The sequence below is a fragment of the Pristis pectinata genome, chromosome 14 (assembly GCF_009764475.1).
Source record: "Pristis pectinata isolate sPriPec2 chromosome 14, sPriPec2.1.pri, whole genome shotgun sequence".
Taxonomy (NCBI): Eukaryota; Metazoa; Chordata; class Chondrichthyes; order Rhinopristiformes; family Pristidae; genus Pristis; species Pristis pectinata.
This window is the reverse complement of record NC_067418.1, coordinates 44,800,408-44,825,110: the sequence shown is the minus strand read 5'-3', so window position 1 is coordinate 44,825,110 and position 24,703 is coordinate 44,800,408. Positions and strand designations below refer to the sequence as shown.

Below are 24,703 nucleotides of genomic sequence, written 5' to 3'. Positions count from 1 at the left end.
GTCGTGCACATGCTACGGGCGTCATCAGGTGGTACAGGAAACGTGATCAGGAAGATGATCGGCGGGGTGGTGCTGAGGACAGCAGCAGCAAAGTTGGTTAAGTGGATGGAACAATAACAATGGAAATTTATAGAAAGCACCTACCACTGGTAATTCTCACCATTATATTACTGTGGGCTGTGTCCACATTGGCATTGACTGCACATTATTATGGGCTATGTCCACATTGGCATTGACTGCACATTATTGTAGATTGTGTCCACTTGCTCATTATTATGACTTGTGTTCACCTGTGCAGTACTCTAGATTGTACAGCTGATCACTGTAGGTTCCGCCCACTTGTACAATAATAGATTGTGCCAACTGTACCTTACTCTCCATTGTTCCCACCTGCATATCACCGTAGTATGTGCATACCAGCATATTACAACTGATTTCCTCACCTGCACATATTTTTTGCAATGTGCTCTCATGCATGGTACAAGACTACATCGTGGCCTCCTGAAAATTATTGTGTGCAACTCCACAATACTATAAGCCCTGTGGAAGGAGACAGTTAGTTCCTTGAGGAGACTGTCAAAGTCATTTAGCAGAATGTATCATTGCAGAACTCTCAAGCAAGCACCGAGACCTCAATCGGTTGGTGAGAAGGATTCTCCCCATCAGATCCTTCATGCAAAACCAGAGTCTCAACACCACTGCACACTGCCCTTGAAGTGGCTAGAATGTGATCGGGATCATCCATCTTCTTGTGGACTATGTGTTGACCAAGAAGTTCTGGCAGTAGATGCATTGGTCTTTGTCAAGGTTCATCTCAAACACTGTTTTACACAGGACTCTGTGTGTTCCATGGGTGTTTCAGGGATGCACATCGAAACAAGCATTGACTGCTGCTGGAAGATCATTATCTTGGTGAAAGGTGCCCTCTGGTGTATCTGAAACTTGCTGGTTTTCCAGTACAAGAAGCAGTCCGCAACAAATGCCGCTGACTGGCACATTCCAAGGTGGAAGAGTACTGCTCAGGGACACACTGAAACTTGGTGCAGCCAGCACGAAGCTTTGTGGGGGAAAGGCAGCAGTCCACGGTGCTTTCACCTTTAGATATGAAGAGGCTGGGCCCTACACAGCAGCCTCTCAAACCTATTGCTGATGGAAGGTTTTATGACATGGTGATGTATTGTAAGTGAATATAATGATAAGCTTGGTACAGTGAGTGAAACCATTGCAATGTCCAGCATTGCATAACAGTATATTTAGCGAATACAACATTTTTTTTGGAAAATAAAATTGCACTGATGCAAAAGGAAGGTTACCTCTGAGGAATCTAGCTATTTAATCTGCCCAGTGCGTAGAGTGGGAAATAGCAGCCTCTGTCTGTAGCTGTGGCTTGGGAGGATAGCAGTAGATTTCCCACACCTCTTTTCATACAGTGGGAGACTTGTCTATCAAATCAGCAAGTTAACAGTGTTGGAGGTACAAACATTTAATGATGTGTGGCATCTGACTTTTGGTTGAAGATTGAAGGTGGGGCGGGAGGGGAGGTGGAATTCTGATAAGCAACTGCTTCCCCTTACCCAATGCACGGTGCTGTGTTTACAGTGAGTGTGAACCCATTCCCCTCACAAGTTGCACTATGTGTTTACAGTGAATATGAGCCCATTCTCTTCATTGAGAGTGTTGTCATGTTTTTCATATTTCCATATGGCATAGAAGGAGGCCATTTGGCCCATCAGTCCATACCAATCCCATCAATCCAATCTCTCCACTTATTACCTTGTAACCAATTGCCTCACATTCCCATTAATTCCCCAAGATTCTACCACCCACCTGCACTCGGGGATGTGGGAAGAAACCAGAGCATCCGGGAGAAGCCTGCGTGGTCATAGGAAGAACATGCAAACTCCACTCAGACAGAACCCCAGTCAGGTTTGAACCTGGGTCCTTGAAGCTGTGAGGCAGCATCTCTACTCACTGTGCCACTGTGCTGCTCTGTGTGGTGTTTATGGTGAATATGAACACATTCGCCACATCACCGGTGTAGGTGTTAATAGCTCATTCTTCTGATCACCTGCGGTGCTTGATTCATGGAATTGGCTCAGTATTAATTTCTGTCTTCTGTTGCCACACATTTCAACATTCCCTTCACTTTATACAGATCTGCCACAGTGCACTATCTGTAGCTCAACCTCCTCATGTCACCTCTCTCTTTGCACTGAAGCTCCAGGTTACTCACTTTTAACAAAAATAGTCCATGGTTTATTTGCAAAAATGAGAAAGAAAACTTGTTCTGGATGAAATAACATTCAGTTTGAAAGAAGTTTCTATGGAGACTATGTCCAGTGGGCTTGGTTAAACACCATCAGTTTAAAACCCCTGTTGCGAGGTGAATGAGCTAACTTTAAATCCTGGTGTGTTCAGCGAGGGCCCACGGTTCAGGAATTACTCCAGCATTCCCAGTACTCCTATTTCACTGATTTGTATTTGCTTTGCAGCACATGCACATATTCCAATTTGTTCTGCTTTCTTGGGGGTTTAACACTGCTCCTGAACTTCTCACATACAAAAAGGTCATACTACACCCATTTATAACAAAAGAGGAAAATAACATATTTCATCACACAGAGTGCACAATCGAAAATCTTTATCTGAAATTATGTAGCTAACTTTGTTTTGAAAGACCAGTTGAAAATTTACTTTTAAAATGTCTTTAGATAAAGGCTGATTGGCAGTGAATAGAACTAATGGCATTTCTGGGCAGTTCTCTTTCATAAACCAGTGGTCTGTGGTGAGACAGGAGAAGGACAGTATTTAAACAACACTGCCAGCATAGTGCAATCTTGGGTTTTAAAGTCCAGGACTTCTCTCAATTGTAACTTTAGTGCAAACTTGCTGCTGTTGGGTTGCTTCTTTCTGAAACATCAATTTCACTAGGGCATCTGGAGCACAGTGTCCCGACATAACATACACTTTCATCTTTTCTGCTGGACTGTTTTTTCAGTTCTGAGGTATATTCAGTTGTTACAGTAAAGGCTTGGGTTAGAAGAGCAATTCAGTACACACAACCAGCTTGAATTAGACTTGCTTGGTGAGGGACATCTCTTAAATCAATCCTATAATGGGATTCCGGCAGATCATGGAATTATTTATTTCTGCAAATGCTAATGAAATGCCTTAACAATTACTTTGTGATCTAGCCAAGCGCTGTACACTTCATGTCTGGAGTCTCCTCCAGCGAGGCATTCATAAACTCCGACTCGATTTCTGGGATGTTGAGCTCACTGGAATAGTGTCTGTGGTTGAGGCCGGGCTGCGTCAGTAGACATTTATCTTCAGAGTCTGGTTCTTCCCTCAAACTGGGGTGCAGCATAGAACTCATAGCCAAAAGCTGGAGCTCAGTGGGTGCATTGGCCACTGTGTGACGTCGTATGCTCCCACATTTCTCTAAGTAAGTCTCGCCCTCCTGCTCAATTAAAGGAGTCAGCATAGTCTCATTGGATGCAGTTACTTCAGACCCATCAGTTAAGGAATCAACCATCTTTGATCTTGGACCTGCAAATCTTCGATCTAGGGGGAAAATGATGGATATTAGTACATTATGGGCATAGTAATGTAAGATTTCAAGATATCTTTAATAGTCACATGTACATCGAAACACACAGTGAAATGCATCTTTTGCGTAGAGTGTTCTGGGGACAGCCCGCAAGTGTCGCCACGCTTTCGGCGCCAACATAGCATGCCCACAGCTTCCCAACCCATATGTCTTTGGAATGTGGGAGGAAACCGGAGCACCCAGAGGAAACCCATGCAGACATGGGGAGAACGTACAAGCTCCTTACAGACAGCGGTTGGAATTGAACCCGGGTTGCTGGCGCTGTAATAGCGTTACACTAACCGCTGACAGATTGGTCCCATTATCTAGACAACATACGTGTAACAGTGGCACAGCCACTGCCTTACAGCGCCAGTGACCTAGGTTCAGTTGTGACTTTGGGTGCTGTCTGTATGGAATTTGCACCTTCTCCCTGTGCGTTTCATCCAGATGTTCAGGTTTCCTCCCACTTCCCAATACATGTGGGTTGTTAGGTTAATTGGCCACTGTAAATTGTCCCTACAGCGCAGGTGAGTCATAGGATCTGGGGGCTGATGTTTGATGGGAATGTGGGGAGAATAAGATGTGTGGAGTTAATGTAGGATTAGTGTAAAAATGAATGCTTGATGATTGGCATGGACTCAGTGGGCCAAAGGTCCAGAATCCGTGCTGTATTGCACTATGACTCTATATTTAAAACCCAGTTGGAGAATTTGAATTTTTTTAAAAAATATGTAAATAAAAAAACTGACATAAGTGAAAGTGGTCTTGAAGCTGTCAGGATAACATGTAAACTGCTCATGGGGGCCAGTGGGTAGCTATGTCTGAAGAGAGAGGATGTCACTGACTTCTACTAGTGTCCGATCATGCTTTTGAACACAACACTGCTGAACTTACCTCAAAATGTCACATCAGTTAACATCGTGTAAATATTTGACTGGTGGCCTCTGACTTAAAGAAGAAGAGACACTAAGTAATTGATGGTGGAACAGAATAAAGGGAAGTGCAATTAGTATGAAGAGAAATAAGGAATGACTGAAAAAGCAAACTGCTGAAAGAACTCAGTGGGTCGAGCAGCATCTGTGGAGGGAAAGGGATGGTAGATGTTTCGGGTCATGATGCAGGGTCTCGAGCTGAAATGTTGACCATCCCTTTGCCTCCGCAGCTGCTGCTTAACCAACTGAGTTCTTCCAACAGTTTATTTTTTGCTGCAGATTCCAGCATTTACAGTCTCTCTGTGTCTCAGGAATGACTACACTGCTTTGTGTACAGTAAAGATTTTAATTCACCCTCTAATAACTTCCTGGGTTTGAGTTTTTTTTGTTTGGTTACATTGTCTTTAACAGTGGAATTCATCTGAAATGCAAAGGATCGCTCAAGTTCAAGTGCAATTTCTGTTCAACAAAAACAAAGCTTCCTGATCTTGTACTCCAAGCAATGTTATACCGGAAACCAGTCATGCCCACATTGATCACCACTGCAGCTTCCATTAATAGTATTCTGGGCCAATGGACTGGCTCTAAAATTAAGCTGGTTATTTTGAGAATAATGTCACAAACAGGCACCTTTTTAGCTTACTGACTACTGGGAGCCAGCATAGACCAAATGGACTTGATGGTCTTGTTCTGTGTCATTATGTGTATAAAATAGGATTAATCTCACTGTAAGTAGCAAAAAGTTAAGTACATATTTTAAAAAATCATTTTCAGTCATTTAATATTGGGTTATCCACAGTTCATGGATAATAATTAAAAATGCTTCTTTTTCTAATAAACTGCTTTTCAACAGAATTAAAAATATCACTCTCAAATATATCATGGGATAGTGTGAAAATGACTGCCTGTAGTTCAGAGTGCTTTTACTTGAATGTTAAAACCGTAAAGGCTCTCACCTTTCTGTCTGACGAGAGTAACACAGCAAAACTGCCCTTCAACCCACCAATTCTGCACTGACCATATCACATCCATTTACATTAATCCTAAATTTAATCCCATTTTATACTTCCCAGATTACTATCAACTCCCCCCAGCTTCTTCTACTCACTACATACTAGAGCCAATTTACAGCAGCTAATTAACCTACCAATTGGCACATCTTTGGGATGTGGGAGGAAACCAGAGCACATGGGGAAACCCACACGGTCACGGAGAGTGTGCAAACTCTACACAGACAAGACCAGGGGTCAGGAGTAAACCGATGTCACTGGAGCTGTGAGGCAGCCGCTTTACTAGCTGTATCACTGTGTGACTTCCATGCTGTACAAGGTTCTATTGCTTGTGGCTGTTCAGCAGCTATTGCGCGTCAGACAAAACAAACCAAATTACCACGGCAGGTGAAGAGCTCAGCTTTTCATTCAGTGTTGCAAGTTAACATCAGAGAAAAATGTTAACAGTTCGGAGACCAAAGACACGGCTTGAGATAAAATTCTATGAAGCTCTTAAGGCAGGAGTGGAGTGGCCGATTTGAAGGGAGGGATGGAATAGGCCAGCAGAGATATGAGCTGGGGTTGAGACACCTCAGACGGTGTGGAGTGTAGTGGTGGGACTCCTGAGTTCAGTGCAGGATCCCAAGGCTCCAGTGTAGTGGGGGAGAACGTTGACTGGTGTGGTTATAAGCCAGACAGCAGAGTTGGTGATTCAGTTCAGATGAAGGATCATCGGCCTGAAACGTTGACCCTGTTTTTCCCTCCATGGATGCTGCCTGTTAAAGGGAGCTGATGAAGATTACATTTGACAAATAGATCAATGAGGTGGTGGAGGTGTGGGCTGCCTGGCATTTGGGCTCAGATGGAAAGAGAAAGTGTTGAATTTATGCCACATCTCTCAAAACACCTCATGGCCAATAATTTACTTCTGACAAGTGATGGAGCTGCTGGATTAGAACCCCCACAGGCTGCGATGAGGTAGTCAAGCACAATTCTAATCAGCACATTTGTAACGTACTCTCCACTAGTGGAAGAATCTCGAACATGGGAACGTAGTTTCACAACCTGGATATGGTTGTTTATACATGGTGTGTAGGGATTTCTTCTTACAGAGGCTGGTGAGTCTCTACCCAAGAGAACTATGGAGGCTGGATCACTGAGGAGGAGGTAAATACATTTTTGGAAGATCAGGGAATTGAGAGCTATGTGGGACTAGTGTGAAAAAGTTGTTGAGGGCTGGGGCAGCTGAGCCATGATCCTACTGAATGACAGGGCAGGCTTGAGGAGCTGAGTTCCCTATTCCTGCTCCTATTTTCTTGTGTTGACTCATCAAAATTTTGGCTGGGGAAGTTCTGCTCTACAGCTTTGATGTTCTCAGCACTACCTTCCAGCTGCAGCTTGTACATGATGTCCAGCAGTGTCTGCTTCAGACGCTGGCTGTGATTGGAACTGGTCGAAGGGAGATCATTGTCACGGTGAGGCTACAGCTGGGTCACTGAGAGGAATCATCTCCTGGATCTTGGGTTCACCCACTTGTCAGGGTGGAGATCAGCTTGTTTGGGACAGGGACAACAGCCCGTTGAATTGTACCATGGGATCTTTAACATACAAATGAATATACCAGATACACAGACATGCAGTATAACATCCTATGTAACAGTTGTCCTCTGTGACCACTCCACCCCGCCAGAACATGGCTTTGAAATAGCAGCCACAGTTACACACTGCATTCCCTGGGCTTGACCCTACGACCCACTGACCCGGGAGCAGGTGTGCTATTAACTGAGCCAAGCTCACACGCGAATGTGGAATGTTCGAGAGGTGAAAGAATGCACCCTTGGCAACTGGTCTGTCAGGGGTAAAGGTCAGGATCAAACCAAAAGCTGAGGTTGCACAAGATCAGATTTGCCTGACAATCATATGGGGAAGTCCATGAAGTAAAAGGCATAGTGTGAACCAGAAGGATTGGATTCCACATTTATAGTGGTGACTTGCAGGAATTTACTTAGTGTTGTGGCAAATTGGATGATATTTACGGATGTTAACCCTCAGTCTACAGATGGAAAGCAAGGGAAGAACTCAAACTTTACACTGCAACTGCCATGTCCTCGGGATCTCAAAACCCTTTTCAGACAGTCAAGTACTTTTTGAAATATAGTCACTGTTGTAGGTCCCACAAGCAATCAATAAGATGGCTCCAGCACCTGTGATGTGATGCTCCAGTGACATTGTTAGAGATAATAAATAAGGCAGACACACCAAGGATGTCTCCTCTGTTATTTACATTTACTTGGGCGCATCGACAGGGTGTCTGTTAAACGTTGTGTCCAAGAAATGGCACCTCCAACAGTGCAGCGTTCCCTCAGCTCTGCACCAGACGATTTGTTCTTTATCTGGAGAGAAACCTCTAGCTTCTGCCTCAGAGGTGAACATGACACCACTGGGGCAGGACTGACCTGGATGTTGCCAAGGTCCTTTGGAGGAAGACGGTGGGTAGAACGGAGAAGATGGCTAACAGCTGACAAAGAATAAAGGCTTTGGGCACACCAGAAGTCACAGCATGGAATGGGAGGGGAAACTGTTGGGGGAAGTGCCAATGCCTGCAAATAAGAATGAGCAGTTTGATCATGGTGAACCAAGGGAAACTGGAGGGGAAGAAGGAGAGGCAGCAGACAGAAGATGATGGATGTGGGTAGTGGCTTCGACCATACCAAGTCTGCAGTCTGGAATGATTGCATGGAGAGCGGTGGCAGAGCTGAGAGATAAACAGTGTCTTCAAATGGTGGGGAGGTTGGGAGGGAGGCAGGGCTTGAAGAGGAGGATTGTTTGGCCAGGGCAGCCAGTGGTTGTCTGAAGCAACACGGTCATGGGCTGAATGCGGACACCAGGAGACAACATTTGGGGAAAAAAGTGTGCAGTTAGAAAGGTGATTATTGGAGGAGATGTTATGCCGTTGGGAAGCTGGGTGAGGTGATAGCTGATGGTATGGAAGCAGTGAGAGGAGAGGGAATGGTGTTGGGAGTGGGTTCATGTGAAGCTGAAGTTGGATTCCCAACCAGCCAGTCACAGGGGGTAAAGGAGCTTGGGACATGTATCTGCACCTCATTATAATATGCCTGCACGAATGTCTTGAGAATCCTTTGCCAGACTCAGGACTCATTGCCATCACTTAGGGTATGCAGCAGTCTACACTGCCAATGGTGCTCATATCCTAATGTAGCATGCACCGACTTAAAGGGTCCTGGAGCTTTTCCATTAATGACTGTATTAAAGAAACAGGAGAAACAAAGGACTGCAGATGCTGGAATCTAGATGAAAAACACGATGATGCTGGAGGAACTCAGCAGGCCAGGCAGCATCCGTGGAGAAAAGCAGGTGTCAACGTTTCAGGTCAGGACCCTTCTTCAGGACTGAAGGTATCTCCTCTGTTCTTTACAGCAGTCCTGAAGAAGGGTCCTGACCCGATATGTTGCCTGCCTGCTTTTCTCCATGGATGCTGCCTGGCCTGCTGAATTCCTCCAGCATCATAGTGCTTTTCAGTAATGACTGTGTTAAACTTGATACCCAAATTTAGTTGGGCTCTTTAACTGTTAGGGATGCTTGCTTTCCTACCAACCTCCACATCTTGGGATGTAGGAGGAAACAGGAGCTCACGGGGAAAACTCATGGGATCACAGGGTGAATGTGCGAACTCCACACAGGATTTTCAGGATTACTGAAGAGGTCTGGATAAACAAACCTCATTCCTTATCAGCTTGCATCCTTCATAACTTTTAATTAAAGACATAGTTAACAGTGGTCATGAAATGAGATGAATATATCTTTCTCCACCATTTGAGGCTACCTCGTTCCTGGTACTTAGTCTTTTGGCCCAGAAGAACCGTATTTGCTTTGAAATGATCTAAGAAGAAGTCTTGAACATTTGAAAAACATTTGTATTTCAGACTTTATTTATTGGGAAGTGTCACACAGCACGGAAACAGGCCCTTCAGCCCACCGAGTCTGCACCCATTCTCATTTACACTAATCTTGTAGTGATTCCATTTTTATTCTCTCCGCATTCCCATCAACTCTCTCCCAGATTCTACCACTCATCTGCACACTAGGGACAATTTACACTTGCCAATTAACCTACCTACCTGCATGTCTTTGGGATGTGGGAGGAAACCAGAACACCCAGAGTATACCCATGCAGTCACAGGCGGAACATGCAAACTCCACACAGCACCAGAGGTCAGAATTGAACGGGGTCGCTGGAACTGTGAGGCAGCAGCTCTACTGGCTGTGCTACTGTGGCGTGCAATTATTGTGCACTATTGAATCTATCTCCACTACCATTTCAAGCAATACATCCCAGACATATGTGTCCTTTTGAAAGCCGAAGTTATTCCCATTTTTTGACAGCTTGTGATTGAGGGCATACAGGTGAATTTTTATTTCTGCAGGGTGAAATGCTAGTGTAAAGTTTGTAATCTGGCAGTGCTCTGACTGCCCCCAGTTAAAGCAGAAGGTGATTTATGGGTACGTTGATTATGCCAGTTGTTACTTCCTGTACTTGAGGTATACTGCCTGTGCCCAATTGCTTATTTCTGGAGGATAAGGTGTTGTCTTCCAAAGTACAAATGTCAGAGGATCAGAACAATATAAGTAATATCTACGACGGTCATTAGGCTCTACGACAGTTGTAAAAATAGAGAGCTTGGATTGCACATTCAACATTTTATCATTGTACACTAAAAAATTATCAGTCGTTTGTTTAGATACCAAAGTCCAGAATTACTGTTAGCGATATCAGTGGGCCAAACTCTTAACTCATTTGCATATCAACATTGCTTTTCTTGTTATAACACAGGCATTTGATTGTTTCAGCAAACAGCGTTCTCAAAAGACATCTGGGGTGAGGAAAGTAAGATGGCATAGTGGCATAAAATTAATCAAAAGATAGATGTAATAGAAGTTTATAAAATTATAAGAGGTATTGATAGGATAGACAGCCAGAATCTTTTTCCCAGGATACAAATGTTGAATACTAGAGGGCATCGCTTTGAGGTGATAGGGAAAGTTTAAAGGAGTACATTTTTTATACGGAGAGTGGTAGGTGCCTGGAACACGCTGCCAGGGGTGGTAGTGGAAGCAGATACGATAGTGGCATTCAAGAGGCTTTTAGATAGGCATATGAATATGCAGGAAATGGAGGGGTATGGATCGTGTGCAGGCTTTAGTTTAATTGGGCATCATGCTCAGCACAGCTTACTTATAGTTTGAGATTAGTGGGATATATTCACCCACAAGAAATGGCATCAATCTTTGACAGTATTTGCATCTGAAAACCTGGAAAATACACTCAGTAAAATGTGAAAGAATCTACGTTTTCTAAAGCAAATAGGCTGAAGTGAAGGCATGATGACAGGGCTGGCTTCTAAGAGGAAAAAGTACTTCACATAATCCGCTGTAGGTTTCTTATAACCCACACTCCCTTCCTTCTCTACATCAAATGCCTAATTTTAAAGAACTCTGTCAGGTTATCCTTTACCTTTCTGATTTCTAGAGGAAAAAGAAACAGACCCTTATGATGTTGGTGTGAAGATGTTGCCTGCATTGTTCTGATCCTGTGTCATTTACCATGTTGTACTTTGAAAAAAATTACTTTTATGAACTTCCAGACTGGTCTGTTCCAGTCTGGAAATATGTCAAAGAAATGTTTTACTGTATCCATGTCCTCAGTGATAATCCAAAAACTATATGAACCCCTTGATTAGATTTCTGTTTCTCACTCACAGGGATGTCTATGATTAGTCACTGGATTCCTGCCTATATCCAACTTTACAGATATCTTGTGATGCTAACTTGGTTTGAATCTAGCTCCCTGCAGCTGGCTCACTCCAGCTGATATTATGGATAATGTTTAAATAACAATTACTGGGATGAATTTTCAGATTGGAAAAAAAAATTAGGCTCTTAGAAAAGGGAAGGGCATGACCTAATAGAGGTCTTTAAAATTTGGAATGGGTTTAATGTCGATTAAGGAAAGAAGTGGAGTGAAATCTAAGCCAGGGTGTCAATGACAGTACAAAGGAGGGGCGCAGTAGTTCGTGCACATGGGAATTTAAAGAGATCCAGTGTAAGCTCATCCACAATGGATTTGGGAAACATGAGTCCTTTCTAAATGCTTAAAAGCTAAGAACAAAGATGTTGCTGAATTCTACAAATCACCAATAGCTGGTGGACAAGTTAATCACACCATTGAAATGTATTTATATCTCAAAGGATCATGAATACAATACCTGCTATACAAAGCCTTGGTCAGATCTATTCTTGATATTGTGTGCAGTTTGGTCCACCACACCTCAGGAAGAATATAATAAATGGGGTATAGTACAGGTTCACCTGCATGACACTATGGCTTAGAAGATTTAATCATGAGGAAGGTTGGATAACTTTGCATTCCTTTGATTTGTATTTCCTTCAACATGGAGAAGTGAGGGGAGATCTAGCTGAGAGAAACATTTCCTCCAGTGAGGCAATCCAGTATGAAGTGCCATAATTTTAAAACTACATCTAAGCTATTGAGAGGAAAACCAGGAAGCAACCTTTCCTCACAAGTTAGTGGACTCTGGAATTCTTTGAACCCTGCAGCTCTGGACACGGGGGCAATCTGAGCTTTCAAAATAGGGATATGTGGACCTTTGAAACATATGGAGCATTGTGGGAAAATGAGGTGCAGATCAGCAGCGATGTAATAGGGGTCGGATTAGTGTAGATGGGCAAAAAGGTCATTATGGACGTGGTGGGCCAAAGGGCCTGTTTCTGTGCTGTGTGACTCACTGACTCTTGAATAAAACAGGCCTGAATGGCCAGTTGCTTTTCTTACAATATCCACTGCTAAAAGCAAGAACAAGTCAGCAGGCGAGGTCGTGACACAATGTGTTGTTTCTCACTGTATTTTTAAAACCACTTCCTAATACCAAAATGGCATCAGTCATTAACACTTATTCACCATGGTGACACGCACACATGCAGCGGAAGCCCATAGACTGAATCAATAGCCTGCAAAAGCTGGATGCCCTTATTCCCAGATTCAGGCTACGCTTGGCTGCGGAACTTGGAATCTGGGGTTGGATATCAGAGGCAGGAGGTGACACCTCAGCTGGCACCACTTGCAATTCACACATTTTCAGAACTAGGACATAAAACATGCAGCTCGGTCACATTCAAGATGCAAGCGGTTTGTGAAATGACAACTATGGGTACCTTTTTATTTTGCCTTTCAATGGTCTGACACAATGGCAAGTGCAACAGGCCTGTGAGAAGGAGGGAACTGAGACCAGTGTTAGTTGCTTCTGTAAACTAGGCACACATTGGATTTTCTCACTCTTTCAAAATAGAATACCTGGCTGCATGTAGCGACAACATGAATCCCAAACAGAATAGAGTCAATGGGATAATACCCTCTTCAACCACATCTGGAGATCACATTACTGTATGAGGTTGGGACTAACTGTGTGCACAGTATTCATCTAAAGGACAGAGATCTATAAGCCAGGATAAGAAGTCCACACACTGAATAAAGAAATTCTTGACAGCAAACTCAGGAGGTAAGAAATGAGGGACAAGTTCTGTGTTCCCAGGGTGTACTTGGAGATACAAAAGACTGCAGATGCTAGAATCTGGAGCAACACATAAAAAGCTGGAGGAACTCAGTGGGTCAAGGAGCATCCATGGAGGGAAATGGACAGTTGAGGTTTCAGGTCAATCCCTTTGTCTGGACTGAAAGATGGAGGGGAGATAGCCAGTGTAAAAGGTGGAGGAAGGGGTGGAGCAAGAGCTGGCAGGTGATAGGATCCAGGTGAAGGGGGCCAAAAGGCAGATGGGGGAAGGGAGAGTGTGAATAGCATCAGAAGCTGGGAGGTGCTAGGTGGAGGTGACAAAGGGCTGAAGTTGATGGAATCTGAAGAATACTTCAGAATCTGGGGTATACTTGTAGTTACTTTAGTTAGAGTATAACTAAAGTAACTACAAGTATACCCCAGATTCTGAAGTCTGAAGCATCCATGGAGGATGTTCTAGCTACAATGTCTAGCTACATTGGACAGACCATGCTGTTGACATGCCCAGCACCAGACTCCTGAAATACACATTCTATTCTGAGCTCTGTCACAGGAAGAGATTCCCAAGTGGACACTGTAAAAGATTCAAAGCTATGTTAAAGAAATGCAACATACCCCCGACACCTGGGAATCTCTTCCCCATGACCTATTGAAGAAGGAGCATTTGGGATGGTATTGAGAACATTGCATCAGGAGCACACAGAATCCCTGTGTAATTGGCAGAAGGACCACCACACCTCACAAACCACCCACCCACCTGCCCTGTTAGCCACCATCTGTGGACTAGTCTGTGGTTTTCACATAGGCCTCACCAGGCACCCAGAACCCAGAAAACCAGAGTGGAAGCAAGTCTCCTTGATCCCTAGGGACTTCCTAAGAAGAAGAGAAAGTACATGGAGTAGGTGAGGGAACTCAGCATTGACCATCAGCAGAAGAAAACTGGAAACCCAGTTAACAAAATAAAACACTCGTGAGCCATGCCATAGAGTATGTGACATTTTGGCAGCATTCGAACCGTTCTAGCCACAGTGGGAAGGGTCTGACTTGTTAAGCACCATGTTGCTATTTCCCTACCTACACTGTTTGGCTGTAATCTTTCTGGACTTCTTCCCATAAATTTTAGAATTGAAAACATAATTTGACAATTCTGTGCATATAAAATTTAGTTCGGCCATTCCAAAGCCATGTAAATAAACCCTACCTTACTCATGCACAACTCCCTGTTACAATATAACAAGGAGCTTGCTCTAGGTACATCTTCTATTAACTGCTTAAAGACTTTACAAACTCATTGCAGGAAGGAGATACTGTTGTTTTTCCAGACAGGACAATGATTAAGAAAATGTGTCAGATCACATTTTGCTGGCAGTGAAGAAGGACACATTGACTGGAAGGTGATTGGCTTGAAAGAAAGTTGATACATGCCATCAACTAATGTATTGATAGGTTAAGTACTGAAAGCTTGAAGAAAGTGGTCAGATGGAAAGGAAAAGGAAAAGGAAAGCAAAGCCTTATGTTGAGGAGCCGAGAAAGAACTGGGTGGATATTGCACCCAAAGCATCATAGCTGATTGGGCAATGACATTAATGGACACTGAGGCCTGAGATGGACTGAATCGTAAAACATGCCAAACAGTGTTAGAGTTGTTGCGGGGAAAAGAAGTGTTTGCTACAGGAAGGGAAACCAAATTGCTTTAAGGCAATTTTGGCAATGGGACTTCCATCTGGGGTTGGAGTGGACAGCAAGACCAAAATTATCATTAGCTATCATGGTGGCAAGGGCAGAGTCAACGCTTTTCTGCTATTAATTAAATGTGCAAAAGACTTAAAATTGGGACACTCTTAAAAAAAAGCATAGATGGTACAAAACAGAGAGGAAGAATTTTTCCCTTCTTCCTTGGTGTGGTTGCCAATGCACTGACAGGGCTCCTGGGCTTTTCTGAAGGCTTCTAGAACTTGTGTCCTTTGCTGTCTCCTTCCCTTACATTACCTGCATCCATTTTGAGATCACAATTTTGCACAGCCACCACCAGCACAATCCCCTTGACTGCCCAAAACTATGCCCGGAACTCTGAATGATGATATATTGAACAGTCTCTAGAAATTTGATTGTATTAGAGAGCGCAACACATTTTAAGCACTCAGAGCTGGGAGACAAATACCAAACATTCACCATAGCATGGCACTGAGGAAAAGAGGAAGCTTTTCATACCTCACTGAAATGGCCAATACCTGTGAGTTGATTGGAACCTAAAGCAACATAGGTTCTTGGATTGGAATCTAAAGCACATGTAAGACAACATAGTGAAAATCTGAAATGAAGTGAGAAGCAAGGGAAAAGTCTGGATGATGACAGATTATGAAATTGAGGCTGAAATATTTGTGTGTGTGTGTGTGTGTGTGTGTGTGTGTGTGTGTGTGTGTGTGTGTGTGTGTGTGTGTGTGTGGGTTTGCATGTGTTGTGTGCATGTTGCGCTTGTGTGTGCATTTGCATGTGTGTATGTATTTGTGTGTGAGTATGCATATGTGTATGTGTTTAAGTGTATGGGTGTGTGTTGTGCTTGTGTGTGTATTTGCATGTGTTTGCATATGTAATAGGCAACAGCTTGATGAATGTGACTGATTCAGTGATGTTCATTGTTTGTAATTTTGCCTTAAGAACAACACATTGCTCATTAGTTTCAGTGGTGAGAAGCACAGCACAGGAAAGGGCAAGGGCAGAAAACAATTCTGCCAGCATGGGAAGGACTTTAATAGTTGAAAATCCTTGTTTCTTTTCTCATAAAGATTGGATACAATTTACGTCAATTCTCAAACAATAGGACCATTATAGGACATTTTGCATCAGCAGTTATTTAGCTGATAATAAAATGTTGCTTCAGAATGTAAGATAAATCACTGTACTTGGTTAGTTAAATCTCTATCCTGATTTTAAATTTATCGGGGCTGATTTTTCTGAACATGCACTTCAGGAAACCTCCGAGGTTTGGGGAAGCAGTACAAAGGTAGGTTTTACTGCAGAATGCTCTCCTTCATGTTTCCTGAAAATTACCAAGGCTTCCTTGGTTGAGTGTATGAAGGTAGAGTCATGTAGCACGGAAACAGGCCCTTTGACCAGCTGAGTCCATACAGACCATGAAGAACCCTCTACCCATGCAATTAATCCTACACTAATCCTACTTTAGGATGTAAAGGGCTGGAGTTGCAACGGACAGAAGCCAGATGAATGAGATCAAAAAGATGTCTAAACTCACTGACCTACCATTGGCTGAGACTCTATGACCAAGGGGCATAATTTGAGAGTAAGATTGGGTTTAGGATTGAGGTGAAGAGAAATTTCTCCAGAGTGTTGAGCCTGCTCCTCCACTCATCAAGATCATAGCCAATCTTCTACCTCAGCTCCATTTTCCTGCACAACCTGCATAGCCATTGATTCCTTAAATGTCCAGAGAGTTATTGACGTCGGTTTTGAATGAACTTGGTGACTGAGCCTCCCCAGCTTTCCAGTTCCAAAGATTCACTAGTCTATGAGTGAAGAAATTACTTCTCACCTCTTCCTAAAAGGCCTATCCCTTATTCTGATACTGAATGAATCAAGTTGAAGAATTTAAATTAAATTTTTTTTTTGCCATTGGCTCCTCTGCCACATATTGCATCCTGGGGCCAAACTTGGTTTAAGATTACCATCAGATTACCTTTGGTGATGTCAGTAGAGCCCCACTAGGATCTGAGGCGAATGGGACTGATGGGATTGCTCCCCTATTGGGCTGAATGATCTCCCTATGTGCTGTAACTAGTAAAGTAGGATCCTGCCTGATATGAGGAGCAGGCGAGTATCACGTTGAACGGGATCAAAAAGGGGGGCCATTTTGTCAGTCTGCCCACTGGTTTACAATTATGGTTCAGGAGCTGGGAAGGTTCCTTCCCTCCCTCATCTGCCCTGGGTTGCGAAAAAATCAATTGAAATATGTTCCTATTTCACCATAGAAGGTTATAACTCTACTTGGCAGGATCAGGCAGAGGTGCCACTGAGTGTGACTCCAAGCAAAGTGAAATTTTTGTTTTAAATACTACTGAAATTATTGTAAACCAAATGAATATTATCAAACACCCACTATGCATCCATTTTACAATCAATGAGGGGCATTTTGACGTTGGTGATATGGAAAGTGGATCGACTGTTTTACATGTCTCTCATCTTCTTATAAATGAAATACTCTGTGAAACATCCCAGATCACTCAACTTATTTCACACGGTCTTTTCTTTCTCCACAGATACTGCCGAAACTACTGAGTGTTTCTAGTACTTTCTGCTTTATTTTAGACTTCCAGCATCTGCAGTATTTTGCTTTTGTGCAAAATGAGTGCTAAAGGGGCCTATCAGATCAGCCTAAAATCCCAACAAGCGGTGCTGAGAAATAATAGATTTCATTAAAGCCTTACATCCACAAGTTTTTAAGAAAAACGTTCCTTAGAAGCTGTATTGGAGATGACGTAACTGAGCAGGGATGAGGTAGCAGCCTCATTCACAGTTGTCAAGGATGTTGAAAGCTGCCAAAGGATATTTCCTCTCTCTCATGTCTCTCCAACAAGCGACAGAAGTCATTGACGTACCAAGAAAGTAGACAGTGTTTGTGATGCTCCTGTCCCTGGGGAGAAGTCCGTACATGCCCAGATATGGAGAGACCACCAACTGTACCAAGCGCTCCAGCTGAATGTATTCCTCTGTTGGTCCATTAGGCTCATGAGCACCCTGGCAGAAAAAGCATCAGCAAATGTACAAGAAAGTCAAACAAACTGCAGATGCTGAAATAAGAACAGAAAATGTTGGAAATACTCAGCAGATCAGGCAGCATCTATGGAAAGAGAAACAATTAAAGATCCTTCATCAAAACTTTCAGATTTCCAGCAACTGCAGTTTTTGTTTTATTTTCACACATTAGAAATTAACTTTAATTTGGTAAAACTGCTTGCACATGAAGTGGTTCAAAATATTGCTTTGTAAAATTAGAGAATACGTCAAACTTCTAAGAGTTACACCAGACTTCTGCAGGGTGAGTGAGTTCACTCAGTGTGCCCTGGTGAGAGACCAAGGCCCCTGCTAATGTGTTACTGAGCCCATGGAGCAAGGACTTTGCTGGGTTCAGCCTGGAACAAGCACGACACATGGTGCTTGCTTGACCTGCTGAGTGTTTCCAGCATTTTTGCCCTTATTTCATAAAATGTACAAGGTTTGAACTGTTGCTATGAAGCAGTCTGCATTAGGGTAGTACTCCTGTGTTCTTTTCATGCTTTTCTGTGGGTCACTCATGCTATATGTGACCCATCTCTTGACAGCTGGCTCTATTGTTGTTGCTGTGAAATGGGATTGCAGGCATTTCGCTTCACCTCCCCACTTTGTGTGGCAAAGGACAAAGGTTCTCTCTCTCCATGGAAAAAGGACAGAAATAGGAGTCATTGGAATTAAACTGGCGTAGTCAGGAAGTGCAAAGCTTCTTCAAGGATTGAAATCAGCAGTATTAGTAATGAACACTCAACAGGTCAGGCAGCATCTGAGGAAAGAGGAACAGAGTTAACGTTTCAGGTCAAAGACCCTTCTCCTCTCACAGATACTGCCTGAAATGCTGAATGTTCCCAGCAGTTGCACACTCTTACAGTCTCTCCTTTTAACAGAGATGCCACTGACACCCAGTTTCTCTCTCCAATAACTTCCCCTCACTGGGAACTTATCTGAAAGTGCCCTCCCTAGGTTCATCTTAAATAATTGCACCTCTCTGGGAAGCCAACCAAAATTGCCCTTCTCTTGGACCCTCACCAATAACAGCCCCTCCCTTGGACTCTCTGCAATAACTGCCCCATTATAGGGCCTCACCGATAATTGCTCCTTCTCCAATGAACAAGAACAACTCCCCAGCCTGAGAGCCTTTCCAATAATTGCTCACCCCTGGGACCCTATCCAAGAAGTCTTTCCTGGAGCTGTCAATTTTTTCCCTTCCTAGGGAGTCTCTCCAACAACTGCCCTCCCCGGGACCTTGTCCAGGAAGGTCTCAGGTTCCTGGGGAATCTCTTGAATGGCTGCAACTAGCAAGTGGAAAGTTGAAACATAAAGAGATATTGTGCCACCACCTGTGAACCCAGCACTGGTGTTGCGTTAGGAATAGGTTGTGTTTGGGTTTGGTGAGTGATTGAATTCTCTTTGTGGCAAGCTATGTGTTCAACAGATGTGATAATAAGTGGCCAGCTACAGGAAGAGGACAACCAGCAAAGCTGCAGCTTTATTGACAGTATCCTATTGGTTTATTGGCATCCCCTGGAAAAGGGAGCTTGCTATTTCTTCCCAATCTGACCTCCAGTCCCACAGTGTGTGGTTGACCATTAAATCCTGTGATGCATCAGTGTAACTATGGATTCGCAACATCATCCTTGCTAGTGCCGTCCACGTGTTCAGAACCTTGGAGCACCCTCCTGTACTTCTCTAGGCTTTAACTGCCTACACAGGTTTAGAATATGAGACCTTTTTGTCAGAGCCCTTTCCTACTGCAAATCTCTCAGTCTTAGCCAAGCTATGTGGAACAGTTTCACCCCCTATGTGCTGTCCAACATTACATATAAAACCCCTCTTAGTTATTCAGACCATCCTGCTTTTGGACCGATACCATCTTCTAATTCACTTCAAAGCAAAGCTGAGAGGTATGATTTTCACCATAATGAGTGGTTACATAAAATGATATATTAATTGATGTTATTTTCTGTTTGCCTGCTGTGTTTATATCAGTTTAAACAGAGTTGTGTTGTCACCGGATCTACTAATTCACATGTAAGTAAGCTTGTGTGTACATGTGTGTGCGTATAGGTTTGTGTGTGTGTGTGTGTGTGTGTGTGTGTGTGTGTTACTTGTGTTTGTCAGTGTGCATGTACATGAGTAACTGTGTGTTCATGTGTTTGTGAGTGTGTATGTGTTTGTCAGTGAGTGTGTGCATCATGTGTTTAGGTGTCTGTGTGACTATGAGTTTGTGTTTGTCATTATGCACGTGAGTGTGTGTGTGAGTGAATGCTTGCTTAAGTGTGTTTATGTGTGTGTGTGTCATTGTGCAAGTGAGTGTGTGAGTGAGTGTGCGTGTGTTTACATTTATGTGTGTGTGCCTCTGTATGCAAGTGTGTGCATGATTTCTGCGTGTGTGTATGTGTGTTTGTGAGAGAGAGTGTGTTTGTGAGTGTGTGAGAAAGGGACAGAGACAGAGACGGAAATGAGCACACAATCAGATTTGGCTTCCCCTGCTGGAAGTTCTGTCACGTAGCAGAGTAGGTTCAGTATCCTTGGACCTGCAACACAGCAAGGAACCAAAAATGTTAGAGTAAAAAAGACAAAAATGGAATGTGGAAAATCTTGCCCATGGGTGACTGAACTGGATTTGGAGCCCCCTGCTTTGGATGAATGGAGAACCCCAGAGTGACTGCTACATTTTGGTTTGAAACCTGCAGAGATGGAAAGCCGAATACTGTTTCTGAAATGTCCCGGGTTGCCTTGTAAGGAGCTGCATGCTTTAACCCACTTCAACAAGAGCAGCCTACGTCAAGTACTTTACCTGAAGCACTAGTAACATCTGTGTGATGGATGGAGGCACGTCAGTGTGAGGTTGGTGCAGCACTTGCTCCAGATTGGCCTTCAGCAGAACTAGATCTCGGAATCCAAGCAAAGCCATCTGGCGAATGGTTAGTTCTTGCCCCTAGTAAAAGGACCAAACATCCCAGTTACTTTCTGATACAAATCTCAATGATCTCCTCTCTTGCACTCGGCTGCCACTCATTTTCGGCCGGAAATTACTTTGTCCTTGGCATTGTACCAATGCTTAACACATTATCACCTCTTGTTGTAGTGCAGGAAATATTATGTGAATGTATTAAACATGTGTATGATGACAGCTCTCCCCCTATTAGTATAGCTTGGCCTGCTGGGCATGTCTGACAGCCCTGTGATTAGCAACACTTAGCACAGACCAAGAAGTATAATGTGCTTCTAACTGCCACATTATCCCTTTGATCTCACCCTACCAGAGATATGCCATTTGTTCTACTCATTCCTCCCCACACAGCCCCCCACTTTCTATGTAACTGAAAACTAACTTGTTTTCTCTCTTTCCCAGTTGTGATGAAGGGTGTTGAACTTGAAATGTTAACTCTGTTTCTCTTTCCAGAGATGCTGCCTGACCCACTGAGTGTTTTGAGCATTTTCTGTTTCTGTTTCAGATATCCAGCATCTGCAGTTTTGGTTTTTGATTTACAATAATAGCAATTCTGATTCAAGGACACTGAAATTAATTTGATTATTAGAGTCATAGAGTTATATAGCATGGAAAGAGGCCTTTTAGCCCAACTTCCATGCGACCAAATTGCCTACCTGAGCAAGTCCCTTTTGCCTAACAATTGGCATATTTGCCCTTAACCATTCCCATCCATGTATCTGTCCAAATGCCTTTTAAATGTTGTAATCATACCCTCCTCTACCACTTCCTTTGGAAGCTCATTTCATATACCCACCACCCCTCTGTGTGAAAAACTTGCCACTCAGGTCCCCTTTTAAATCTTTCCCCTCTCACCTTAAACTATGCCCTCTAGTTTAAGACTCCCTGACCCTGGGAAAAAAGACTGTGGCCATTCACCTTATCTATGCCCCTCATGTTTTTATATACATCTATAAAGTCATTAGGTTCAGGTGTAGCTTGGTGGCACATTAATGGATGGGGTAGTAGCTCACAGCATCAAAACTGGGTAAAAACATCAAGTCCTAGAGCAGCATTTTGGGAGAGATCAGGATTTCCAAGTTAACTTTATAATGAAGGTACCAAATGATACAAAAGACAAATCAACAAAGAAGTTTAGCTTCGTTACTGTTAAGTGTAATTTAATACATGGTTTATTTTAGTGAAACTGTAACTCAGATCATAGAGTGGATCAAAAGAGTTTTCAGAAAGCATTTTAAGTCATTTTCCTGGCTTTGAGATTGCACAATCAAACTGGTGACTTTAGGTCAGTACTTTCTATTACAAATGACAAAGGAAGTCAACAGAAAAATGTGTGATAAAAATATGACAATCCCTGCAACCCTGTGGTTTTAAAACAGGTACAAATGCGTGCTTGCTACACCGAATAAAAGAGTATTTATAGCACCTGTGTGGCTCTGCAAACATTACATTAGCCACATTCTGTGCCCTGGGTGTGAGAACACCATGCTGAATTTCTCACACACCAGTTTCCAGATCACAATGGAAGGAAATGATGAGCTGAGGTCCAGGTGCCTCTCCACAGGCTCCTAGAGATTTGTGTAGATTCACGAATACTTCACAGGCACCAAAGATTGAACACAAGAGTTAAGTGTTGCCTCAAAGATGTGACACTGATTCCCATTAAACTGACTCACAGACACTTCCATTCCTGTATACAGTAATTTTTATACCAATCCTGTGGGATTCTGATGTGTGCAATAAAAGCTGTCATCATTAACATAGTTGCTGTTGGTACTGGGCTGTTTTCTTCAGTTCTACTCAGTTGAAAGAATGGCAGTTCAAAAATCGGATCACATCGCACTTTTTATCTCAGATGCCCTTCTTCATTTATGACCCTGACCAGTGGGAGTCAGTCACCAGTTTTCCATGATGGTACCACAGCCAAAAGAAACACACACACAATTCCTTGTTCTTCTTAGCAGTCTTGTGGTTCTTATTGCTTCCACTCTGGTTTTGTAAGTTCTGAGGTGATTGATTAGGCCAATGTGGGTAGTTTGTGAGTGGTCCACTCCTTCCGGCTGCTTAAGCGGAGCTTCTGCGTGCTCCTGAAGCATGGCCTTGAGCTATTCAATACTATTCTGAGGGCTCTTTCTTCAATTTGAGCAGCCATGGGCCAGAGGTTCCCAGGGGTCAGGAGAGATGTTGCATTTCTTCAACAAGGAAGCACATCCTTGAATCTTTATCGCTGCCTGATAATCTCTTCTCGTGAACTCAGTGTCTAGTTCAGGAGTCTGGTGTTGGGCATGTGAATGATGTGGCCTGCCTAATGTAAGCCAATGAGTGTAACTAGAGCCTCCCTCCTGGGGATATTGGCCTGGGAGGTGACACTGATGTTGGTTCACTTATCCCTCCTGTCAATTTTGAGGAGATGGCATTGATGGTATTTTCCAATGTATTGAGATGTCAGTCAGGAGCATAGAGGAGGGCAGGGAGTTCTGCTGCCAAGTAGATTGTGAACTTTGTGCCAGGACTCAGGTTTTGATCTTCCAATTTTTCCCCAGTTGACCAAAGGCTGTGCTGGTACATTGAAAATGATGGTGAATTTCATCATCGATGTCTGCTTTCACTATCAGGTGACTCCCAAGAAATGGGAAGTGGTCCACGTTTTCCAGGGTCTTGTCAAGAACCATTATTGCTGGAGCGCAGTGTGATGCAGCAGGGGCAGGTTGGCAGAGGACCATGGCCTTGCAAATGTTGTGTATATGGCCTGTTCTTTAGTGCACATCAGTGAAAGCATTGAAAATGGCTTGGAGTTCGGCCTCTTGAGCCTGTGTGGATGCAGGAGTGATCTGTGGACTGCAGCTTGATTACTGAGTTTGGGTAACCTAGGATCTGGAGTGCAGTCACTCTAGGTTGAACAGTCATATGCACACATATATGTGCACACAACCTTGCACATGCACATACACACATATGCACACATGTAAATGCACACACAAAATGCATATGAGCACACTTCCATGGACGTACGTTCATATAGAACTGCAGCATATACTCTGGTGATACTGGATCACAATCAGGAATGCTAAATGTTCTCCCACCTTTCCTCGACCAGATCTTACCCATCATTAACCTTTAATATATGTGTGCTCACTCCTTACCTGCACAGGGTAAAAAATGGCTTGTAGCATGGGTAGGATTTCAGTAAAGAAATGATCCCAGATTCTTGTTAAAGCTTCCAAAAGATTTTCACCTGGAACAAAACAGAGACAGGGCTAAAAATGTCACTTCGCAGTGGTAGAAGTTGCCTAGTGGAAACTAATTAATGTCAAACCAACTTTATTCAACTGATTCTATGTCCTTTGTCTTTCTAAATGAAGGATGTCAATATTGAGCAATGTAACATTTTCCTCTTTTATATTTCTTGATTAACTAGACATTAGCTGAATGCAGGGTGAATTACAACCCAAATCTGGGCTAATACTCCAGTGTTTCACTGAGTGAAATGTTAAATTGCTACTCTGTTTGCAAAATATCCCCCAGAATGTTTTCAAAGAAGCGCTCTTCCTGACAAACTGTTATCCATCAACCAACATAACCAAGGTAGTTGATCTGGTCACTTTGCACCGTAGCTTGCCTGCACAAGAAAGTTGAGACTACCCTAAACTTACAGTTGAGGCAATGTGAAGACGACATTGTCGGGTGGATTAGAACTGAACTCACAGTTAAAGGGATCTTTCTGCACAAAGTAACTATGTTGTCTTTTCTAAATATGTGCACTAACCCGACTGACAATACATTCATTAAATATTTGAGTTGGTAAATTGAGGCTGAAAAGACACAGCGGAATTCTTCCAGTG

The 24,703-nt window shown here is 43.2% G+C and overlaps 1 protein-coding gene across 6 annotated transcripts in view; it reads right to left on the bottom strand.

The window, feature by feature from the left end:
• Positions 1-2,269: 2,269 nt before the first annotated feature.
• Positions 2,270-24,703, bottom strand: part of LOC127577911 (proline-rich protein 5-like) — an 87,235-nt gene continuing 64,801 nt past the window's right edge. For 2 of the 6 annotated variants that reach the window (XM_052029563.1, XM_052029564.1), the window contains exons 6-9: positions 24,005-24,096; positions 20,706-20,846; positions 17,734-17,872; positions 2,270-3,564 (exon numbers count right to left, since the gene is read on the bottom strand). In XM_052029563.1, the coding sequence (XP_051885523.1) occupies positions 3,191-3,564; positions 17,734-17,872; positions 20,706-20,846; positions 24,005-24,096 (746 nt within the window). In that variant the 3' untranslated portion in view covers positions 2,270-3,190. Of the gene's footprint in view, positions 3,565-17,618; positions 17,873-17,896; positions 18,672-20,319; positions 20,443-20,705; positions 20,847-24,004; positions 24,097-24,703 lie in introns of those variants that run through there. The other 4 variants (XM_052029565.1, XM_052029566.1, XM_052029567.1 and 1 more) reach the window with 4 other exon arrangements.